The sequence below is a fragment of the Capricornis sumatraensis genome, chromosome 1 (assembly GCF_032405125.1).
Source record: "Capricornis sumatraensis isolate serow.1 chromosome 1, serow.2, whole genome shotgun sequence".
Lineage (NCBI taxonomy): Eukaryota > Metazoa > Chordata > Mammalia > Artiodactyla > Bovidae > Capricornis > Capricornis sumatraensis.
Window position 1 is genome coordinate 187962402 of NC_091069.1, and position 25227 is coordinate 187987628.

Below are 25227 nucleotides of genomic sequence, written 5' to 3' on the forward strand. Positions count from 1 at the left end.
TCTATATGCATTAAATATTATATAATTTTTTTATTTATTAAAAATAAAATTTCTGCTCTCAAGGGCTTCCAGTCTGCTGCTGAGGTGTGGGTGGCAATCACACTCCTCTTTCCTCTGGGTTTTAACCAACTGAAAAACTGACCCATGGCTAAAAGTGTCAGCTTTATTTTTGACATAGCTGGATTTCGAAAAAGTGGAAGCCAAATCGTTTTCTGCTTCTAAGGCAAAACAGAGGTCCCCTGCTGACCTTTCCCCAAGTGGCAGGGTCTACCTGTCACCAGGGAGGAGGATAGAGAAGAGAAACCATGGAAGGGAAAGGGAAAGAGGGGGCCTTTCTTCCTAGAGAGTGGAGTGGGCATCCCCTGGATGAGGCACACCCAAACTACTGAGATGCAGAGCAGGGGTGAGAAATGTTTGGTTTGGGGGATTACAAATAAATTTTGAGTAGGTGAACTCACAAATATGAAATTCATGAATAAAGAGGACTGACTGTATTTTGACAGAGGGAACCCAAAGTGTATGTTTGTGCAAGTGCATTTGTGTTTGTGTTCTTAAAAAAGGGTTAAGGAGGATATACAATACAGGAGGCAATACGTGAGCAGTAGCTTTCTCATCTTTCTTGGTATATTAGGAGGAGCTAGAATAGATAACACTAAATAGATCAGAAACTCTCTCTGAGTCATATACCAGTACACAGAGGCTTAAATATTTATTTTTAAACTGAAAAAGCAATCACCAGAAGAGCTAAAAGTAATTTTATAACTAATAAAAATCAGGAGGTAGACACTGGATCAGAGAGAAGTACTGAGTATGCTAATGCCCTCATCATTCATATCAGAAAGTCATTAGACACTATCTCGAGTTACTCAAGCAAGGACTGGAGCATAATAAGGAAAGACAACTGTTCTGACAAAGGTCAGCAGCCAGATGCATGGCAGAATTTAAAAATATGCTCCACAACAGTCTGAAATACAGTTTCCAGATGCCCCAAACTCCTTGCCAGGGGTTCACAGTGGAGCATAATTAAATCTGAATAAATATACCTACGTCTGGAGCATTTCTTCATGTAGCCCACTGACCTACAATCTACACACTGATATCCCGTAAAATAGAAACAAAAGGGTTTCGTATAAAGTTATACAGATCAATTTTTTCTTGCCAGAAAAATTAAAGCGGGCTATAAACTTCCCAGCATGAGAAAGAAAATACAATGGAAAAAAACCAAAAGAGCGACAGGCAAAATCCACATAGCAAAAGCAATGGCCTTTTCCAGAGCGCAATGCCAGTATAAACATAACTAAGACATTTAAAACTACTTGAAGTCACAGCGGTTCTATCAAGTGAAAAATAAATATTTATGTGTTCTGCCCTTCTTGCCTTTCAGTAACTGTCAACTTTAAGGGCTTCTAGAAAGGACTCAGCAGGCCAAAAAGATCACCCATCCTGTAGACATTAAAGTTGGCAGTTGCTGCTGAAAAACAGCTCTGGCCCCAAACTTCAGGACGCATCTCTGAGCCTTCCAAGTACTCAGATACATGGTTTTATGACACATTGGCCTAGTGTTGCTCATTTGGCTCAAAATGAACAAACACAGTAATTAAGCAATCTCCTTCTTTGGAAAGGGCACTCTATCTTCCCCAATATGACCTCATTCATAATTAATATCCACCACATAACTCTCTTGGGCAGGTAGGTAGAGAGCGAAAGAGAACATAACTTCCCAAGGCCACCTGGTGAGTCAGTCACACAACCAGGAACAAAACCCAGTTTTACTGATGGCTAAGTCCCACAGGCTCAGCCCTACTTCGCCACTCTTCCTTTTCAATAAAATGATTAACTGGACAGTCAATTATTTACTGTTGGGCTTGCTCTACAAGCACCAGATAAGTTTCAGTCCAGGTTCTCCTGGAACAAGCAATCTACAGGAAGGGAAAAATGAGGAAGGCCAACCTATGGAGAAAATGTTTACATAGATGAATAAGTCCTGGGTGTATAATACACAGCATGGTAGTTAAAAATACTGTATTGTATATTTGAAATTTATTGAGAGTTGATTTTAAATGTTCTCTTCTCACACATACACATGGTAACTAGGTGAGGTGATGAGTGTGTTAACTAACCTTATTGTGGTAATCATTTTTTACTATATAGAATATAAAGTGATGTCATACACCTTCAACTTACTCAATGTTATTTATCAGTTATGTCTCAAGAAAGCCGAGAAAAAAGAAAAAGATAGTATTTACATTGCAAGCAGGCCTCACTGCACAATCTACTAGCTAGTATAAAGTACAAGAAGGAATGTGTGATTTGGGGGCTCAATTTTTTTAAATTATGCATTTATTCATTTATGTCTCCCTGGGTCTTTGTGGCTTTGCAGCGCTTTCCTTCGTTGCTGCAGGTGGGCATTACTCTTTTTGGGGTGCACAGGCTTCTCACTGTGGGGGCTTCTCTTGTTGCAGAGCACAGTCTCTAGGAGCATGGGCTCAGTGGTCGGTCCACGGCATGTGAAATCTTCCCGGACCAGGGATCAAACCTGTGCAGGTGGATCCTTATCCACTTCACCACCAGGGAAGTCCCTGGGGCTCATTTTTTAACCATGTCTTTTCTAGGGTAAGAGATTTCAAAGCCTCCTTAATTGTGTGTGTGTGTGGCCGTGCTGGGTACATGGGTGGCATGCAAGCAGTCTATCACTCATTACCATCCTTAATTATGTTGCCCTCAAATTATCCCAGATCTGGTCAGTGGAAGCCCCTTCAAGTTGGTTCCTGTGTCCCTGGATGAAGACACAGGTGTTTTTAAACATTATCTCGATTTCTCCCATAATGAGATGCTCTAGCTCTTCTTTTTTTTTTATTATTGATTTATTTCTTTATGGCTGTGCTGGGTCTTCACTGTTGTATGGGCTTTTCTTTAGTTGCTGTGAGAGGGGGCTACTCCGTAGTTGCAATGCTTGGGCTTCTCATGCCAGTGGCTCCTGCGTTTTGAGGCACAGGTTCTAGGGTGCATGGGTTTCGGTGGTTTCAGGCTCTAGAGCACGGGCTCAATAGTTGTGATGCCCAGGCTTAGTTGCATGTGGGATCTTCCTGGACCAGGCAGCAAACCAGTGTCTCCTGCTTTGGCAGGCAGACTCTTTACCGCTTAGCCACCAAGGAAGCTCTCTAAGCTCATCTTAAGCTGTCCTCTTTACATCCCCAGGCTTTCTTTTAAGGTCATTCTTCAAGTCCAGTCAGCAGGGTGAATGCTTAAAGATGATGCTTGAGCAAAGAAGGAAAGGCCTGAGAAAGGCCACCATGATTAAGAGTTTCAGATGCGTTTGAAAGGTGTAGAGTCAGACACACCATGTTCTCCACCACCGTTGCAGTTGGGAGCTGTGGACAAGGAAAGATGCTTGGATGGATATATGAGATTAATTATAAGCCACCATTTCAAGGAGACTGTGGTTTTATGGGATAGACATCCATATAAAGAAATATCCATAGTACATCCCTGAAAATGTCTTCATTGTGCTGTCATTGTGGCACAGAGAGGAGCTGGGGAGTTCTGGGTTGAAGGACAGACAGTAATTAAGGCTGGGAGAGTTGGAGAAGGCTTCACTAAGGTAACTTTTCGGTTATACCTTAAAAGAGGGTAGGATTTCAAAAAATGATTTTCTGAGTGAAAAAGAAGACACTACTTATGAACTCTAAATCAGATATGATGTTTAAACTTCATTCAACTAGATCCAGCCTCTTGCTAGGTACTGTAAGACACATGGAAAGAACTCCAGTGAGTGTAGGACAGAACTCTTGTTTGATGTCTGTCTAAGGAAAGAACTGTCATGATACCATCTAATTTTTATTTTCAGACACAGATGAAACGTGTCCTTCATTCACCAAACTGAGTTTTCACAGTGCAGTGGTTGGAACGGGACTAAATGTGAAGCTGATGCTCTACACAAGGAGAAACCCAACCTGCGCACAAGCCATCAACTCCACAGTTTTGGGGAACTTGAACGTGACTAAGAAAACCACCTTTGTGGTCCATGGATTCAGGCCGACCGGCTCTCCTCCAGTATGGATAGAGGACTTAGTAGAGGGTTTGCTGTTTGTAGAAGACATGAATGTGGTTATTGTTGATTGGAATCGAGGAGCTGCAACTGTAATGTACAACCATGCTTCTAGTAAGACCAGAAAAGTGGCAACAGTCTTGAAGGAATTTATCGACCTAATGTTGGTAAGGAGGAATTCTCTTAGATGGTTCAGAGCCAAATTGAAATTGGCTCATTATCTGGATATTTAAAGCCAAGAGATATCTACAGTGATCAGGAGGACTATTTTTGCAGTGTTTAGCAAATGGTATTTGAACAAGCCCCCAGGAGGGTGAAGGGAAGGGCTGAAGGGAAGGCCCATAGGTATGGTTGTGTAGGTTGTGCACTGCAGAGGGAATCCATCTGCAGACCACCATTGTCTCTGTAGACACTGTAGATTTATATATCTGTCATAATAATTTTCTAGTGAATGACAGCAAGGTGTCCTGGGGAAGGGACGTCTGTTTCTAACTCATATAAAGTTACCTAATGGGTAGGAGAGGTTTCCTGGCTTCAGCGCTCAGAGTTTCCTTAACTTCCATAGCTCTTCCTTTTCCTAGACACGCCAAAAGTTTAGAGATCAGATTATCCCAAACCAAAACTGATATACCCAATCTGATAAAAAGTGATTTGACATCGGGACTATTTCAGAGAGCCACACCTGGTGGCCACTGTGGCCAGGGGTGACATAAATTTTACATGAGCTCCTCAGCTAAGGCACAGCCCTTGGGAAAGGGAATAATAAAATGACTCATGACCAGCTATCCCAGGACTATGGACAGTATGCCCTGCCCCTTTCTTTCCTTCCTTCCTTCTCCATAGTAATTCATTAACCAAGCCAGCATGAAGATAAAGGAGTTCATTGAAATATTTGGTTGCCCTTCTTCTCAGTGGGGAAGGCTTTAAGATGTCTCAGCTTGGTTCCTAGAAGAAGCACGAATGGAAACACCATGGCATAAAAATTAAGGCACAGGTTTGTATTTGGACAGACCAGTTTGAATTCTGCCCTGCTCCCTCCCAGCGGCTGTCTGACCTTGGGAAGATGACTTCAGCCCAGTCAGTTAGTTTCCTCATCTGTATAATCAAAAGAATAACATCTAGTTTGTGGGGGTGTTGTGACATTTTAATAAGATAATGGACATAAAGTGCTTAGAAATGTTTCTCCAAAGTCAACCGTTAGGAAATTTCTCCAGGTACTGTCAACTCCTTGGTCCCTCACAATTTTTAACAATGGACCTCTTGAAATTCCAGGCAGAAGGAGCTTCTCTGGATGACATTTACATGATTGGAGTAAGTCTAGGAGCCCACATAGCTGGGTTTGTTGGAAAGATGTACGATGGCCAGCTGGGGAGAATTACAGGTAAGAATTACAGGTAAGTCTTCCTGTGAATGGGCTCAGGATAACCAGCCTGTGGACTGTGTGTCCTGGGGGAGCATGATACATGCAATCCAAATCCTTGGGTTCCAAATCAGCCCTTCTAATTACTTAACCGCTCTGAGCAAATGTCCTCTTGTGCAAAGGGAAGACCATAGTAGTAACTGACTTCAGCAGTATTAAATTTATTATTTAATAAAATATGTGCAAACACTTTACAAATTGTGTATGCTATAGAAAAGTTTGGTAGTGACTTTATTTCTCTATGGCTACAGAAACAGCTATGTCCCATGATGGGGATTTTGCCCCAAGCAGATGGCCTTCCTTTCATTTAATCCAAGATTGTTTGAACTACATATCTAATATAGTCCCAGGCATAGCTGGAGCCTTCAGTTCAGTTCAGTTCAGTTCAGTCGCTCAGTCGTGTCTGACTCTTTGCAACCCCATGAATCGCAGCACGCCAGACCTCCCTGTCCATCACCAACTCCCGGAGTTCACTCAGACTCACGTCCATCGAGTCCATGATGCCATCCAGCCATCTCATCCTCAGTCGTCCCCTTCTCCTCCTGCCCCCAATCCCTCCCAGCATCAGAGTCTTTTCCAATGAGTCAACTCTTCACATGAAGTGGCCAAAGTACTGGAGTTTCAGCTTTAGCGTCAGTCCTTCCAAAGAAAACCCAGCGCTGATCTCCTTCAGAATGGACTGGTTGGATCTCCTTGCAGTCCAAGGGACTCTCAAGAGTCTTCTCCAACACCACAGTTCAAAAGCATCAATTCTTTGGCGCTCAGCCTTCTTCACAGTCCAACTCTCACATCCATACATGACCACTGGAAAAACCATAGCCTTGACTAGACGGACCTTTGTTGGAAAAGTAATGTCTCTGCTTTTTAATATGATGTCTAGATTGGTCATAACATTTCTTCCAAGGAGTAAGCATCTTTTCATTTCATGGCTGCAGTCACCATCTGCAGTGATTTTGGAGTCCCCCAAAATAAAGCTGGAGCCTTAGGGTAGGAAATGAGATGGGAGTTATGTTGTCTGGAGCTAACTCTGTAATTATCAGCTTTCAGACCAAGACTGAATAAAAACCCTCAGAAACACAGCAGGTGAAACTCCAAAAAAAGATCCCTTTGCTGGGTTCATTTGCCTAGTGCTCAGTAACTTTCCACGGTGACAGATGAAGGGCTGAGGGAGGCTTTCTCTTTCAGAGAGGCAAGGCTTCCGGCCATCCATATCTTTTCCAGAATTGATCCTTACCCTGAGATAGCCATTTCCAATCTAGGCAATCTGGAAGGCAGAAGTGAATGGAAGGAGGGCGGGAAGAGGTAAATGATTCAAACCAGCTACAATTGAGAGGTAACCCTTTAGAGCCACAGGACTGAATGTGGTACTTAACCTGACACGTGGCCCTGGGCTAGTCTTCTGGTCCCACACCCCCGCCCCTTCTGTTTCTCTTTCTCATATATACACATACACTCCACATTAGCTGGGTGTCTTCTAACCCTGGTACTTGAGGTCATATTTTTTCCTGGGCTATTTTTTTTTCTTACTTTCACCCCAAATGCCAAGGTTGCTCTCATCTTATTCACCTGCTTTCCTAGGGAAGCAAAAGGTTTTTTCAGTTTTAAAAAAAGTATTTATTTATTTGGCTGTGCTGGGTCTTATTTGCGGCACAGGGAATCTAGGATCTTTGTTGCAGCATTCAGGATCTTTAGCTGCGACATGCAAACTCTTAGCTGTGGCAATGTGGAATGGAACCTGGGATCCCTGCGTTGGAAGCGCGGAATCTTAGTCACTGGACCATCAGGGACTCAATTTTTAAAATTATTACTATAATGTTTTAGGAAGCAACACGTGTTTACTTTTTAAAAATTCATTTTCCCTTTTGGGTACAAAGGACAAATAGCTCAAATTTGCTTGTTTTCTTTATCTGTTGGGAGCTTCTCCTCTGGGAGCTGGGACTTTTCCCAGTGGTATGTTTAGAAGCTGATCAGCTCTCCACACAAACACACACACACACAAATAAATTTATAGCATTTACTGATTCCATGATGTAAATACTCCCACTGTGGCTGATTTTAAGCTACTGACCTGATGTCACTGACCACAAAGTTTGGGAAGAGGTAAGCTAAATGGGCTGTTCAGTGCTAGTGCTGGGGGCTCTAGCCCATCATTGTCTTATTCTATCTACCCGTTAATTTTGCTCCTCAGCCACCCAGCAAGTCTGTTCCCACAACTACTTTGGATGGGAATACAATGTAATCTGGCCTCTGACCATGGAGATTTCCCCAGCCAGCCTCCCTTCCCAGGTCCGCGTGGCTCTGCTTTGTGACCTGGACTCAGCCCGCAGTCTGCAGCTCAATTTTCCGTCTCCTCTGATTGCCCTGGAGAAGGCAGTGGCACCCCACTCCAGTACTCTTTCCTAGAAAATCCCATGGACGGAGGAGCCTGGTAGGCTGCAGTCCATGGGGTGGCTAAGAGTCGGACACGACTGAGCGACTTCACTTTCACTTTTCACTTTCATGCATTGGAGAAGGAAATGGCAACCCACTCCAGTATTCCTGCCTGGAGAATCCCAGGGACGGGGGAGCCTGGTGGGCTGCCGTCTATGGGGTCGCACAGAGTCGGACACGACTGAAGTGACTTAGCAGCAGCTGACTGCCCCATGTTCTCCCAGTTCCTCATCCTCACTGAGCTCCAACATCAAATTCACCTGTTCCCAAGTGCTTGTCTCAGGGGTAAAGCGTTTCCCTTCCCCACTCACCTCCGACTGCCCTTCTTGAGTGGGATTACTGGATTGTGGGGCGGGAAAGACATAATTCACTCCTAGCTCCTAAGAACTGAGCGGTTCTGCTTGCTAACTATCTAGGCCAGAATGTCTGCTTCATCTCTTTCCTTTCCCCTTTTGTCTTCTGTTCTTGCTTTTCCTTTTCCTCTCCAGGCACATCTCCTGGTATTACTTTTCATTAATTTCTTAAAATGAAGATGAATAGATTTAAAAACATGTCAAATACCTACATCACTTGATAATACATTAAATCTGATTCTTATAAAAATCACCTTGGAGTGTTGGATACAGTGCCGGTGTGCTGAATCAGGATCTCTGATCTTGGGATCCAAAAGTCTGTATTTCATTTATTTTTTAAAAAGCAACTGAAGCCTAGCTTTCTTATCTTTTTAAAAAATAATTAATGTATTTATTTGGCTGCACTGGGTCTTTGTTGTGGCATGTGGGATCTAGTTCCCTGACCAAGGATAGAACCAGGGCCCCCTACACTGGGAGTGTGAAGTCTTAGCCACTGGACCACCAGGAAGTCCCAGGAGTCTGTGCTTTTCACCAGAAGATTCAGATGGGTCTGAATGCCACACATTAAAAAATGACCACAGATCTATGTTGTCCAATATAAAAGCCATGAGCTGCATGTACCATCGAGTACCTGAAATGTAGCTAACACAAACTGAAATGTGCTATAAGTACAAAGCACACACTGGATTTTGAAGAAAAATACATTAAAGTATTTTGAAAAATATATCAAAATATATGAAATGTCTTATTAAAAATGAAAGACATATTGAATATATTAAAATATGAAAAAAGTGATGAAAAATATATTAAAGTTTCATGAAATTTGAAATTTATGAAAAATATATATTAAAAACATACCTTAAATATATTTTAAAATTTGGATTTTTTATATTCATTACATATTGAAATGAAATTTTACTGCTATATTGGGTTAAATAAACTGGGTTAAATAAAATGCATTATTAAAATCAGTTTTCTTTGTTTTTCAGCTTTTAAAAGTGGCTGCTAGAAAATTTTAAACTATATATGTGGCTCACATTGTATTTCTATTAGCTGGCACTGCCTTGGAGAGTTAGTTCACGGTGACCTTTGGGATGGGAGTAAGGGAGGCCCCTAAAGCCACCTGTAAAACATTGGACGTTTGTCCTGGGAAGAGGTCCGAGGTCCAGGGCTTTCATCAGATTCTCAAACTGGTTAATTTTTTAATCAAAGCCAGCGATCACTAGTTAGACACTTTGCTGGCAATCACAGAGCAGCAAGAAAGCGCTCCATTTTGTTGGTTTTGTTTCTGTTCTATAATAATCTCAGTATTCTGGATTCGGATCTAGGAATGCCTTGGTAAGCCTTCTGAAGTAGCAATTAATTCTACCTCTGTTTTGCAGATAAGGAAACTGAGGTTCAGAGAAGGGAAGTAACCTGCCTAAAATCACACAGCCGGTTAATGCTAGGTTTGGGGCTCATGTCACCTCTATCTGATTCCAGTGATCTCTGCTCACACAAAATATGCAGCTTTTTAATGATAGTGTGATTTCTGGCTGACAGTGTAAGCTGATCATTTGTTATGACTTTCCCCTAAGGAGAGCATGTGTTCGCTGTGACAGTTCTCATTTGTGTCTTCAGTCCTGGCATAATTATTAATAGCAGCTTTATTACTTTTGAAATTGCCCTGGTTTGGACTTTATATGGTAAGCCAGTCTTTCAGCCATGGATCTGGAGGCTGCTATAAACTGAGGCTCTTACTGTTCATTTTCTCAGATAGTAAGTGCTGCTGTTTTATGTGAGGAGGGGGAGGCTTCCCCAGCAAGGTGTTTCTGAGGTTCTGAGTTTCTCATGCTTGATAGGGTCCACATGGGGTCTCACTGATAAGATGGCTCGTTATGTGGACCAAGCAAACAAAAAATAAATCACAGTGATCCTCGAGACTGACCAAACTGCCCAAATGGCATCCTGTTATCTCACTGGCACCTATCTTCTCCAAGCTGTGGAATCTTCTCAGATTCCAGACCTCCAGCTATGTGACCATCCCCTCAGAATTTTTCACTGGTGGGGTGTAAGAAGGACTCTGTAAGAAAGGGAGGGCGCTGGTCCTCCTTAAGAGGCAGTCACCCTCTCTTTTTCCTCTAATAAATTTCCCTTTTCTTGCCTGACTGCCTGGGTTGCTCTCTTTTTTCCTATACTTGCCATAAAATGCTGTGCTGAGATCCTATGGACTTGGGTACCTGGTTATTGATCCACCCCCTCCCACATCAGTTTCAGTTTGGAGCAGACAGAAGAGGAAGAAAAATTGGGGGAGAGAAAGAAGGGAGATAAGAAAAGGAGGCAGATAATGATATACCTCAAGGAATCTAGGGTGTTAGCTGAGGAGAAATGGAGAAACTGGGGCTAGAACCAGGACTGCTAAGGCAAGGATGCTATCTCTTGAGTTTTATAGCACTGGGGATAGCAGATGACATTTAAAATGACCTTCATAGATAAAAACTTGGGGACATCCCTTGAAACCTTTTCCATTCCAGGTTAAGTTTCTTGTTAGTAGGGCCTTATAGGGGACTGGAATGCAAAAGTAGGAAGTTAAGAAACACCTGGAGTAACAGGCAAATTTGACCTTGGAGTACAGAATGAAGCAGGGCAAAGGCTAACAGAGTTCTACCAAGAGAACGCACTGGTCATAGCAAACACCCTCTTCCAACAACACAGGAGAAGACTCTACACATGGACATCACCAGATGGTCAACACTGAAATTAGACTGACTATATTCTTTGCAGCCAAAGATGCAGAACCTCTATACAGTCAACAAAAACAAGACCAGGAGTGGACTGTGGCTCAGATCATGAACTCCTTATTGCCAAATTCAGACTTAAATTGAAGAAAGCAGGGAAAACCACTAGACCATTCAGGTATGACCTAAATCATATCCCTTATGACCATACAGTGGAAGTGAGAAATAGATTTAAGGGACTAGATCTGATAGACAGAGTGCCTGATGAACTATGGACGGAGGTTCGTGACACTGTACAGGAGACAGGGAGCAAGACCATCCCCAAGAAAAAGAAATACAAAACAGGAAAATGGCTATCTGAGGAGGCCTTACAAATAGCTGTGAAAAGAAGAGAAGCAAAAAGCAAAGGAGAAAAGGAAAGATATACTCATTTGAATGCAGAGTTCCAAAGAATAGCAAGGAGAGATAAGAAAGCCTTCCTCAGCGATCAGTGAGAAGAAATAGAGGAAAACAACTGAATGGGAAAGACTAGAGATCTCTTCAAGAAAATTAGAGATACCAAGGGAACATTTCGTACAAAGATGGGCTTGATAAAGGACAGAAATGGTATGGACCTAACAGAAGCAGAAATATTAAGAAGAGGTGGCAAGAATACACAGAAGAACTGTACAAAAAAGATCTTCACAACCCAGATAATCATGATGGTGTGATCACTCACACTCACCTAGATCCGGACATCCTGGAATGTGAAGTCAGGTGGGCCTTAGGAAGCATCACTATGAACAAAGCTAGTGGAGGTGATGGAATTCCAGTTGAGCTATTTCAAATCCTGAAAGATGATGCTGTGAAAGTGCTGCACTCAACATGCCAGCAAATTTGGAAAACTCAGCAGTGGCCACAGGACTGGAAAAGTTCATTTTTCATTCCAATCCTAAAGAAAGGCAATGCCAAAGAAGGCTCAAACTACCGCACAATTGCAGTCATCTCCCATGCCAGTAAAGTAATGCTCAAAATTCTCCAAGCCAGGCTTCAGCAATATGTGAATTGTGAACTCCCAGATGTTCAGACTGGTTTTAGAAAAGGCAGAAGAACCAGAGATCAAATTGCCAACATCCGCTGGATCATCAAAAAAGCAAGAGAGTTCCAGAAAAACATCTATTTCTGCTTTATTGACTATGCCAAAGCCTTTGACTGTGTGGATCACAATAAACTGTGGAAAATTCTGAAAGAGATGGGAATACCAGACCACCTGACTTGTCTCTTGAGAAATCTGTATGTAGGTCAGGAAGCAACAGTTAGAACTGGACATGGAACAACAGACTGGTTCCAAATAGGAAAAGGAGTACATCAAGGCTGTATATTGTTACCCTGCTTACTTAACTTTTATGCAGAGTACATCATGAGGAACGCTGGGCTGGAGGAAGCACAAGCTGGAATCAAGATTGCTGGGAGAAATATCAATAACCTCAGATATGCAGATGACACCACCTTTATGGCAGAAAGTGAAGAAGAACTAAAGAGCCTCTTGATGAAAGTGAAAGAGGAGAGCGAAAAGTTGGCTTAAAGCTCAACATTCAGAAAATGAAGATCATGGCATCTGGTCCCATCACTTCATGGGAAATAGATGGGGAAACAGTGGAAACAGTGTCAGACTTTATTTTTGGGGGCTCCAAAATCACTGCAGATGGTGACTGCAGCCATGAAATTAAAAGACGCTTACTCCTTGAAAGGAAAGTTATGACCAACCTAGACAGCATATTAAAAAGCAGGACATTACTTTGCTAACGAAGTTCTGTCTAGTCAAGGCTATGGTTTTTCCAGTAGTCATGTATGGATGTGAGAGTTGGACTATAAAGAATGCTGAGTGCAGAAGAATTGATGCTTTTGAACTGTGGTGTTAGAGAAGACTCTTGAGAGTCGGTTGGACTGCAAGGAGATCCAACCAGTCCATTCTAAAGGAGATCAATCCTGGGTGTTCATTGGAGGGACTGATGTTGAAGCTGAAGCTCCAATACTTTGGCCACCTGATGCAGAGAGCTGACTCACTGGAAAAGACCCTGATGCTGGGAAAGATTGGGGGCAGGAGGAGAAGGGGATGACAGAGAATGAGATGGTTGGATGGCATCACTGACACAATGGACATAGGTTTGGGTGGACTCCGGGAGTTGGTGATGGACAGGGAGCCCTGGTGTGCTGTGGTTCATGGGGTCGCAAAGAGTCGGACACGACTGAGTGACTGAACTGAACTTGGGATCTTCTGGTGTTTTTAGTGTGTGGTTACATCATCATAGGAGCTGTTCTCTTGTTTTGGCAGCTGTTTCATAATGATGATGAGGAACATCCCACTGACATTTTCCAAGAGCAAGAAATCAGTTCAGGCCTTTATGGGGTGGGTTAATTGTGCAGGAACTGACACACACAACTTTATTTCCCTCCTCCATACCTAGTCTAATGCCTGGCCTGACCAGTGAGTCTCACACTTTCCCACTCAGTTTGCCAAACCCAATTAAAGGAAATAAAAAGCTCAGCAGATAGAGCTGGTTGCATTGTGAGACTGTGGCTCCGGTTAAGACACTTGAACCTCAGTTCATTCACATGTAAAATAGGAATGACAATAGCTGCCTTGCCTCCCTCCTAGGCTTCTGATGTAAGCTGGTAAATGTGAATAAAAATGGAAACAATAAAGGAGTTTTTTTAATAACAAGGAAGAGAAGCAAAGTTCTAGGTTATTTAAAATGGGATAAACATAAGTACTGTGTTTACTTTTTATATGCACCCTTGGATGCTTTTTTTCCTGAGGAACCAGTTTATCCCCGTCACTGGTCCCCATTTGTCTGTGCACTCCCTACTGTGGGGGCCCACACAGGTACACCTCCAGGGTATTCCTTGGCAGGCCAGTGGTTAAGACTCCAAGCTCTCCCTGCCAAGGATTTGGGTTTAATTCCTGGTTGGGGAACTAAGATTCCACAGGCCACGTGGTGCGGCAAAAAGAAAAAGGTACACCTCCGGAGGGAGTCTGGCTGCATTCTCAAGGGGGTGCTGCGAGGGTAACCACCTCCACTGTGGGAAAAGGCCATGGGGCTGTGGAAAGGAGCCTGACACAGCAGGATGGGAATGTGAGTGCCTGACCACCGAGGGTGCCCTGCAGCCTGTGAACCATCCTCCTAGGGAGGGATCAAAAGCCTGCTGCTGCAGGTGACTCATGGCGTGGGGCTGCCAAGCCAACTCTATTTTCTTTGCAGGTCTGGACCCTGCGGGCCCTTTATACAACGGGAAACCTCTAGAGGACAGATTAGATCCCAGAGACGCACAATTCGTTGATGTCATCCATTCTGACACAGACGGTAACATTCCTGTCCTTGTGGGTCAGTGACCATCCCCACCTCCCCAAACTCCCAAAGAGTCTCTCCCTGTGGGGATGCTCATGCAGAGGTGGATCAGGTTCCTCCAGATTCCTTCTTTACCTACAGGGCAGGCTTCCAAATCCACAGGAAGATGAAAGGAAGTGGTTTTATGCAGGCATCTGGGACCTCCTGGAGTGGGGGTGCCCTTCTCATCATCTCTTACTTGTAAAGTGATCACCTTTACCCATCAAGGAGAGGCTGGTTTGCACACCATGGACAAATGTTTCCATAAGTGCAGCTCAGTTTGGATGCATGATTTTCTGTGGTTTTGTTTGTTCTTTCTCATTATTTCCTTAAGTTGAAAGATTAAGTTAAGCATTGTGTGTTTCCACACAGAACATTTCCTAAAAAATATATATATATGTGTGTATGTATATGTATATATATATATATTTGGCTGCTCCGGGTCTTGGTTGTGGCATGTGGGATCTAGTTCTCTGACCAGGGAAGGAACCTGGGCCCCCTGCACTGGGGGTGCATTCTTAGCCACTGACCCACCAGGGAAGTCCCCACACAGAGCATTTCTGAACTGCCTATACCTCTCCACCTCTCTGTAGATCTTCATGGTGTTGATTTCATTTTCGATACTGGGTACATAATGTGGCGGTTGGGCTGATCTTGAAGATGGGTCTTTATAGCCAGATGTCTGGGAGGAGAGCTGGAGTAGGCACTTAGGGAGGGCAGAGGGGACAGGATGACAGAGGGGTCACTCAGTAGTACATCCCCTTTGTGATACAACCTCCTGAAAAACCCTTGACTGGCTATCATGGGCACTCTGGGGTGGTATTGTGTGCCTTAGAGTAAATATCTCTGTGAAATAGCTTGTTTGACTATGTAGTGTGTGAAGTGTTATGCAATTTGGATGCAGTACCTCAATGCCATTTCAATTCTGGAGGGCGCAGAGTAATTTATTTTTTGTTCTTGGAAAGAAAGTAAATGAGGAAAAAAGTATAAGTTTTGCAGTCAGGCAGAGGTGGACTCAAACCCCAGGTTTTATTCTTTCTGGTGATGTCATGTTTGTTCCATAAGCCTCTGAGCCCCAGAAGCTTCATCTGTAACTTACTTCATCTGAACTTACCAATGGTTACCCTTCAGACATTGCGAATATTAGAAGAAAACTGTATAAAACCCCTAGTATCACACCCACAAATACACGTAGTGTCTCAGTACGTAATAGTGGGCTTCCCAGGTGGCGCTAGTGGTAAAGAGACGTAAGAGATGAGGGTTGGATCCCTGGGTTGGGAAAGTCTCCTGGAGGAGGGCATGGCAACACACTCCAGTATTCTTACCTGGAGAATCCCCATGGACAGAGGAGGGAGCCTGGCGGGCTCTAGTCCATAGGGTTGCAAAGAGTTAGACATGACTGAGCATGCATGATTATTATTGCAATGATACACTATATATGTGTGTATACATATATATACACATACATATATATAATCTTTTAATCAAGGATATTTTTTATTACTTTGGAGTTACAAGGTTAAACAGAATAAGCAATTATTAAATCTATCTATGATTTTCTAGGTCTCCATTTTCTAGAAGAGTTTCCAACCTTTTAACCCTCCCAGATGCCCCAATTTTAAGGGTTTCTCCTACTAAGTGAAGGTTTCCTGTTTCTTATTCATTAAACACTTACACAAATGCAATTAGAGGCTCAGGAAGCACCCAGCAACAAGAGTGTTCCAGCCAAATACAAACATGAAACTTTTCATTTTATCAGTGATGCAGTGAATGAGGGCCAAAACTCTCATTTTCAGAAATATCTGACATAAATTCTATTACCAGCTTCCTAGTCTCTTACTTGGAAATCTCTGCTTTCTAGCTATCTGGTTGCTGTGCTGTGCTTAGTCGCTCAGTTGTGTCTGACTCTTTGTGATCCCATGGACTGTAGCCTGCCAGGCTCCTCTGTCCATGGGGTTCTTCAGGCAAGACTACTGGAGTGGGTTAACTATCTGGCTAACTTTGGACAAAATATTTAAATAGGTATAATGACAACAATAGCAGCAATGACAAGAATAAGACAATCCCTGCCTATATCCTGTAACGGGCAAATGAGCTATGAGATGGGAAGAGTTCAAAGTAATTTGAAAACATAGTATATTCTCTTTTAGCACTGGGCTACAAGGAACCATTAGGAAACATAGACTTCTACCCAAATGGAGGATTGGATCAACCTGGTTGCCCCAAAACAATATTTGGAGGTAAGTACAGTTCTTTATATTGTGCAAAACAGTGGTTTTTAAAGGGTGTGTTTTAAAAATCTGATTATCATTCTATGTGGGTTTTTAAAAAAATATTTATTTATTTATTTGGCTGCTTCAGGTCTTAGTTTTGGATCTTTCTTGCTTCATGTGGGATCTTTCTTTGTGGCACTTGGACTTTCTTTTCTTGCTGTGAAGCTCTGCTGTCTACTGAGGCACTCCAGTTCTGGAGCATGCAGGCTCAGTAGTTGTAGCACACAGACCCAGTTACCCCATGGCATGTGGGAATATTAGTTTCCCCACCAGGGATCGAACCCTCATCCCCTGCATTGCAAGGTGGATTCTTAAATACTGGACAGACCACTGGGGAAATCCCAATGTGAATTTTTTTTTTTTCAAGATTTATTTATTTATTTTTGGGCTGTGGTAGGTCTTCACTGCTGCTCTCAGGCTTTCTCTAGTTGCAGTGTGTGGGACTTCTCATAGCAGTGGCTTCTCTTGCTGCAGAGTCCTCGGGCTTCAGTAGCTGCAGTGAGCAGGTTCAGTAGCTGTGGCTCATGGGCTCTAGACCTCAGGCTCAGTAGTTGTGGAGCAAGGCTTAGTTGTTCCATTGCATGTGGCATCTTCCTGGACCAGGAACTGGACCCGTGTCCCATGGGTTGCAAGGTGGATTCTCAACCACTGGACCACCAAGGAAGCCCTGTGGAATTGTTATTAATTGAAAACAAATTTTCTGAGATGATAGAGGTGGTCCAACTATAAATTTTAAATAAAACATTACTACTTAAATATGCTACTTTTAAAAAAGCATAACCATATGATTAAAAACTATTATGAATTATTTCTCTCTCTTGAAAAGTTACTTCTTTGACTTAGGCAGTCCATATCTGACAATCTCTCCTAGAGGAATAATGGAAAATGCAGTAAAAAATCAGAGTGCAAAGATGTTCAACATAGGATTATTTATAATAGTTTTTAGAAATAATCTAAATCTCCAACATAGGAAAATTATTAACTAGCATGGCACACCCTAAGCAAAGGGATATAATTCTTAAAAAACATGTTGTTAGTTTATTGAAAATATTTCCAATATGAAATATTTACAAAGTGAAAAAGAGACAAAATTAAACAGCATAATCTTAGTTTGTTTTTTAAGTGTATATTTGGACATGTGTAAGTACAGAAAAAAGAGACCAAACATTAAATGCTCCAAATAATTATTAGTGGTGATTTCTAGATATTGGGTTTCTAGGTGATTTTTAGGTCATAATTTCCTGTTATGTTATATTTTCTGAATGAGCATGTGTTAGTTTTACAATGAGAAAAAACTCACAAAATAGGTAGTTAGAAGACAATATTAAAGCGTGATGAGGGGACAGAATTTTAAAAAAAACCCTAAGTGCTCTGAATCTGTATTGCACAATTGTTAGATATAACTAAACAATCATGGAAATAATTCTAGAAAAAAAATTATTTTGGTACAAAAATAATAGCTGTATATGGTCCCAGGAAAATGATGTGGCATTTGAAAATGATCCAGATGAAATGGCATAAGTAGGGCAACCATGTTGTACTATAAATAGTGTGTGTTCAGTTGTTCCATAAATGGTGTGTGTTCAAATCCTGTCCTGTGTGCTGTAGTGTAACAACATCCATGAACAGCCAAAGATAATGTGCTTTGCTTCTAAAGGACATCCTCCATGGTGTTATTAACTTCATTGTTTCTGCAAGTGGAGGTTCCAGGAACAATAATTAAATGTTGATTTGTCAAATTTTACTCCAGCCAGCTTGGCTGCATGCTTCTCTCTTTTGCCCAGTTGATTTCTTTTTGTACTTCACTAATTCCTTCTATGGATATACATGGACTCTGGAGGAAGAAGAAACATTAATCTGACTCCAGCGCCCAGTGCCTCTTCAACTACTGGCTCATAATTACAACTCGTCTGTTGATGTGGTTCACTGTCTGTTATTTAAAAATTCTTATCTGAGTACTCACCTTTGGGACCCAGTTCCCATTTCTACATGACTTCACCATCTGACCTATCGACCTTCTGACAAACCTCTCTGTACTCTAGTCCTTCATCAGCTCCAACTCTTCTGTGCTTCATCACCCTGCTCTCACCATCGCACCACATGGCACCCACCAAGAATTAATCTGCATTTGTCTGTCACCTCTTCTTGCCCGTTTATGGCTTTCAGTGCCACATCCTATGGTGCAGCTCCTCTCAGTTCACCTTTCACCTCTGTAGCAGAACTGGAGCCCCTGCCACTTATCTGCTCTCATGAGCTCCCTATGTGCTCCCGGGCCCTTAGGTCTCTGCCATGTGAGCCCCCATCTTTGCTTGGGCACATTCTGGAGAAGTCATGGATTCTTGTTGATCGAGTACAAGGCCCAGGCAAACTTGCTCACTTCTCCATGGCCCTCAAGACCCTCAGAAATGCCAGAAAAGCCTTGTGCTTATCTCCTGCTGACTCCCTTACGATCACTCCGTGTGCTTCTATGCCAAATACCTCCCACGCTATAAACCCTCACCTCTCAGAGCTGAGCTAGGTTTGACTTTTGTACCTTAATCAAGGTCCCACCTGAAGGAGCCTTTTTACCTATCCTAAGGCGATGGCACCCCACTCCAGTACTCTTGCCTGGAAAATCCCATGGATGGAGGAGCCTGGTAGGCTGCAGTCCATGGGGTTGCTAAGAGTTGGACACAACTGAGCGACTTCACTTTGACTTTTCACTTTCCTGCATTGTAGAAGGAAATGGCAACCCACTCCAGTGTTCTTGCCTGGAGAATCCCAGGGATGGGGGAGCCTGCTGGGCTGCCGTCTATGGGGTTGCACAGAGTCGGACATGACTGAAGCGACTTAGCAGCAGTAGCAGCAGCAACCTTAGATCACAAAGTTGGTCTTTACATCCGTTTCTCCATCCAACCCTGGGGGGAAAGCACCCTCCATGCTTTTTCACAGCTACCTCCTCTCTTTGCCCTCCTTGGGGTCTTTCTCTACCAGTTGCTCTCCAATGCCTTCTTTCTCTGGTATCTTTACTGGTTTAAATGTGCTTCTTTTTCCTAAAAACCTCCAAGGAATCTCTGACTGCTCTGACATTTCAGTGAAAAAGTAAGGACAAAGTCAAATCCTTGAACATCTCTGAGTCTCAGTGTCCTGCCAGGTAAAACGAGGATAATCATGCCTCTCTGTCACTTACTGTTTGTCAGCATAAATCCCGATCTATTGGGTTTTGTAAGGATTAAATGGGATCAAGTACACTGGAGCTATTAGCACAGTGCCTGGTGTGTAAGAGACATAATTAATTATGTGGATGAACAATATGCGAGGGACTTCCCTCGTGGTCCAGTGTCTGGGACTCTTCACTCTCAATGCTGGGGGCTGGGATTCAATCCCTGGTTGGGGAGCTGGATCCCACATGCCCCATCTAAAGATCCCATGTGCCACAGCTAAGACTTGGTGCAGCCAAGTAAATTTTACAAAGAACAAAAAACAATATGCGATGCACTATTTACTACTAAATGCTACAACTATTCTTTGATTATTCCTTATACAATCAAGGAATGCAGTATTTTAAGTGTGATCACCAGAGGTCCGTGTACCTGTACCTTTCTTCCTTGAGAGAGAACTGCGCCATCACCGCGTATCCCTGTGACTCCTATCGGGATTATAGGAACGGCAAGTGTGTCAACTGTGGCATATCACAGACGGAGCCCTGTCCCATTCTGGGTAAGTCTAGCCAGGAGTTTCCCCCTCTGATTAACAAAGAGCTAATTTCTGGTAGACTCTTAGCACCATTTTAACCACCTAAAAACGGGCCTGAATATCCTGTGTCCCATCTAAAGATGGGCCTGTATATCTGTGTCTTAGTTTCCTTAGCTTTTTCTAGCCAATAGTTCTGTGAAGTACTCTGGAGTCTCCTGATACTAAAGAATGTTAGAAAAAGCAATCTATATAGGATTTCATCCAAAAGGGTGTGCCACCTCCCTGGATGCTTTATTCTAGCAAGAAAAAGAAGATTTCACAAGATTTTCACCTTACGCAGTTTACTCCTATGGGGTTAAGAACAGTCTTCTCCAGGTGTACAACCTCTCTGTTACAGGAGGGTCTTACAGGGTGACCCCTTCTAACAAGTCATATCTGTTAATGCTACCACATCACACTCCGGTGTTCTCTGCATGTACACAAACAGAGGGTGAGCTGGAGTAATAACCATGGAGGCTGTTTGGATATTTGCAAAGAGTTAGTGGAAATATTCCAGGTGGTGATGACTTCACAACTAAACGGTCATGACAATTTTCTAATTGTTCCCAAAGGAAAAACTCAAGTTAACATCAGGGCAGGCTATAGACAGGGGGTTCTCAACCTTGACTGTATATTTGAATATGGAGCTTTTAAAAAATACTGATTCCTGGGTCCCAGAATGCGGAGGCCACTCCCTAAGCAGTGGGAAAAGGGGAGAGAGAGAGGTCCCAGTGCCAGCCCTTAGCCTCATTCCTGCTGGCACAATCACAAAGAAGGACGTTCTCTTGCCTCTGGACATAGTTACATGGCCATTCCAAGTTCTGTGCAGTTTAGGGGCCCAATTATAGTTCTTCAAGAAAGCGCATTGTTTTGCAAAAGTGATGCTGCTCTAGGTATAAATCTGAACCTGTTTTAAATAATCTAGAAAATGAAGGTATTACTGAAAAATATCAGTGCTGTTTTTAGCCTAGGACTTCCCTGGAGGCTCAGTTGGTAAGGAATCTGCCTGCAAAGTGGGAGACCTGGGCTCGATCCCTAGGTTGGGAAGATCCCCTGGAGAAGGGCACGGCAACCCACTCCAATATTCTTGCCTGGAGAATTCCATGGAAAGAGGAGACTGGTGGACCACAGTCCATGGGGTCACAAAGAGAGGGTCATGCCTGAGAGACTAAGCACAGCACATTTTTAGTTTTCAGTGTGTGTCACTCCGCACATCCCTGCTACTGAGAACCAGGGCTGGGTGATGTAATGTCAGTAGAAACAGGGGAAAAGTCACTGGAGGGTCCTTTTGCAAGCCCCAGCTCTGAAGGCTAGGGTTGTGAAAAAAGTAAGGGGGCTGCTGGGGAGGGGCATGCCCTGATGGCCCTGCAGGTCCTCACCACGGGGGTGGGCATGAGGGCAATTGTCTCGGCGGTGGTGGTGGCAGTCAAACCTGCTGTTCAGTCTCCCCAGCTGCTTTCATGTTCATAGATCACATGTTGACATTACACTCTTCTGACTTGTTTTATAGGGTATTATGCTGATAACTGGAAAGACTATTTAAGGGAGGGGGACCCTCCTATGATTAAAGCATTCTTTGACACAGCTGAGGAGAAACCCTTCTGCAGTGAGTGGTGAATGTGCTTGTTTGCTATTGCCTGACTCTTATTTTTGGAATGTCTGAGTCTCAGCTTCCTGGTTACTTCTTGGCACATGAAGGCTGTGGTGAAGCATGAACTTTGGAGCTGGAAGGACCTAGGTTGAATCTTGACTCTACCACACTACAGCTGTGTGACCAAGACATTTAACCTCTCTGAGTCTCAAAGTCCTGCTTGGTAAAATGGGGACAATCATGCCTACCTTCTGGGTTATAAGAATTAAAATCTCAACAAGTCATAGTTGTTAGCTCCACTGGATGGCCATTCTAATTACTAAGATCTTCCAGAAAATTTGCTTGAGACATGAGGTTATGACTAGGAAAAGTTGGCTGTCAGCCACATCTATAGGCCAATTCCAGCTCCAAAGTAGCCACAGTGACTTTCTAAAGACACTGAGAGGTTGGGTATTCAAGATGGAAGCTAAATAGGCCAGCCGATGATTAGATGCCCTAGGAAGCAAGTAGGAATTTCCCTGGTTAGATGTACGTTTTACAATCTTCTCTCCCTTTTCACTTTCCTTGGGAGTCTCCCTTATGAAGGAGGTTGCACATCACCAGGTTTCCCTCTTCTTTTGGAGCATGTATAGCAGCTCAGGGTTTGGTATCTGCCTGATCCAAATGGGACAAGCTCCTGAGTAATAACAGGCCATGAAACAGCAACTCCATGGCTGACATTATGCCCTTGTAGGACTGTCATCTCCCTGAGCCTCTTCGCCCTTCTCTGCAAGTCTGACCCAGAGATAGTAAATTTGACTATCATGGTGGGATCCCCATCTTTCCAGATCATTATCGACCTTGGGGAGCAAAGAGTAGGTAGGAAGAAAAGTTCTCTGGACATTTTATGTGCCCTTATTCATTCAGTAGGAATTAATGGGTATCAGTTGGAGACAGAAATGGCAACCCACTCCAGTATTCTTGCCTGGAGAATCCCATGGACAGCTGTCAGGCTATAGTCCATGGGGTCACACACAGTCGAACACGACTGAAGAGAGTTAGCAAGCAAGCAAGCAATGGGTATCAATAGGTATTTCTGCTGGGATTACAAAGGGATCATCATCCCTTCCCAGTTATTGTTGTAGCATTAATATATTTTACCTTTTTTTTTAACCCCATAAGACATCACACAGGCAATATTTGCATGGATATACACATTCATTTACCACTTTTTTGATGATCGTTTTTCTTGTATTTTGTAAATACAGTAAAGTGTGCTGACTAATGAGGGGAGAATACCAGAGCATGATAAGAACTCTGAGAGAGACCTGACTTAGTCTGAGCATCAGTGAAGGTCTCCTGGAGGAAGTGCATTAAGTCAAAACCTGAATGATGAATTGGCAAAGGGGACAAAGCCCAGACACGGGAGAGAGTATGGCAGTGCAGGTGGCATTATGGCATGACTGGGCAGAGATGAGGGAGGCTGGGCAGGCTAGTGGACATGACCCAGACTGAGGAAGGCCTTGTCAGCTGGTGAGGGTCTCCACATGGCCCCCTATTTAGTTTATTCTAAAGCGGGCAGGAATTGTGGTGAATCAGTCATACTTGGCAGTAGGCCATAAGACTTCAGTCACTAACGTGGGAACACTGATCCAAGAGTGGTGCCTGAACACGGCATCTGGATACCATTGAGTTCTGCCATCCCTCAGGCCATCTTTACCAAAGAGAATAGAGAGAAATATTGGAAAATTCTGCCCTGAATCTTTGCAGAAAAACTAGAGAGGAAGGGAAAAAGAGACCTAGTCATTAGGTAGGTCAGGTTTTCAGGAACTGAACATTCAGGAAAGCATTTGGGATTATTTCTCTCATACCGTGCTTTCTCCCTGTTTTGAAGTATATCATTACTCTGTGGATATTATAACCTGGAATAAGAATGTAAGAAGAGGATCCATTACAATCAAATTGAAAGACAAAGCTGGAAACACGACAGAATCCAAAATCAATCAGTAAGTTGGGCTAGGATTATTTGCAACTTGCTACTTTCTTTTTTGTTCAGAGAAGTTAAATTCCAAATATATCAACTTTTTAATCATAGAACTGTACGTGGCTTTGTCCTGTGAAAGATATAAAGGGAATATGTTATTTGTAGCTCTTGATCTTTCAGACTCTTGATAAATGGAACTGGTGCAGAAATTTTCTTTCCTTCTACTTTCCTTCCCCGCTTCTTTCTCCCTCCCTTCCCTCCTTTCCTCCTTCCTTCCCTTTTGTTCCCTCCAAATTCTTTCCCCATTTAGTTTGTTAAATAATACTGAGCAGAGTTCTCTGTGCTATACAGTAGGTCCTTGTTGGTTATCCCTTTTATTTTCTGAATAACTTGATTTATTTATTGTCTGTGCTGGGTCTTCATTGCTATGTGCAGGTGAGTGGGAGCTACTCTCTAGCTGCGGTGTGCAAGCTTCTCATTGCAGTGGCTTCTCTTGTTGTGGAGCACAGGTGCTAGGCATGTTGGCTTAGAGCTTAGTTGCCCCACACCATGTGAAATTATCCCCGACCAGGGATCGAACCCATGTCCCTTGCATTGGCAGGTGGATTCTTATCCACTGTACCACCAGGGAATTCCTGGTTATCCATTTTGAATATAGCAGTGTGTACATGTCAATCCCAAACTCCTTTACTATCTCTTCCTCTCATTCCTCTCTGCTGGTGACCATCAGTTTGTTCTCTAAGTCTGTGAATCTGTTTTGTAAATAAGTTCATTTGTATCATTTCTTTTTTATCATATCAGATTTCTCTTTCACTGTCGGACTTACTCTACTCAGTATGACAGTCTCTGCTGCTACTGCTGCTGCTGCTAAGTCACTTCAGTCATGTCCAACTCTGTGTGACCCCATAGATGGCAGCCCAGCAGGCTCCCCCATCCCTGGGATTCTCCAGGCAAGAACACTGGAGTGGGTTGCCATTTCCTTCTCCAATGCATGAAAGTGAAAAGTGAAAGTGAAGTCGCTCAGTTGTGTCCGACTCTTAGCGACCCCATGGACTGCAGCCTACCAGGCTCCTCCGTCCATGGGATTTTCCAGGCAAGAGTACTGGAGTGGGATGACAGTCTCTAGGTTTGCTTAAACATTTAATTACAAAAGTCATCCCTGCTCACTGTAAATGATTTAAAGCAGTAAGGAAATATGTGACATCCCAACCATCCCATGCCCAAAGGTACCCACTCACACACACACATTTCTATTCTTTTCTGAGCTCATAATATACATATATACACAAACATATATATGTATGTTTCTGACACTCAGAAAATGTATTTTGCAATAGAAAATTGGAAAAA

At 43.0% G+C, this 25227-nt stretch overlaps 1 protein-coding gene across 2 annotated transcripts in view; it reads left to right on the forward strand.

Moving 5' to 3' along the window:
* The window catches only part of LIPH (lipase H), a 51644-nt gene that overhangs the window by 11547 nt on the left and 14870 nt on the right, over positions 1 to 25227 (forward strand). The window contains exons 2-8 of one of the 2 annotated variants that reach the window (XM_068979558.1): positions 3848 to 4215; positions 5321 to 5429; positions 14211 to 14312; positions 16487 to 16576; positions 20141 to 20308; positions 21834 to 21929; positions 23788 to 23899. In XM_068979558.1, coding sequence (XP_068835659.1) covers positions 3848 to 4215; positions 5321 to 5429; positions 14211 to 14312; positions 16487 to 16576; positions 20141 to 20308; positions 21834 to 21929; positions 23788 to 23899 — 1045 coding nt within the window. The remainder of the gene's footprint in view (positions 1 to 3847; positions 4216 to 5320; positions 5430 to 14210; positions 14313 to 16486; positions 16577 to 20140; positions 20309 to 21833; positions 21930 to 23787; positions 23900 to 25227) is intronic. The other variant, XM_068979568.1, reaches the window with a different exon arrangement.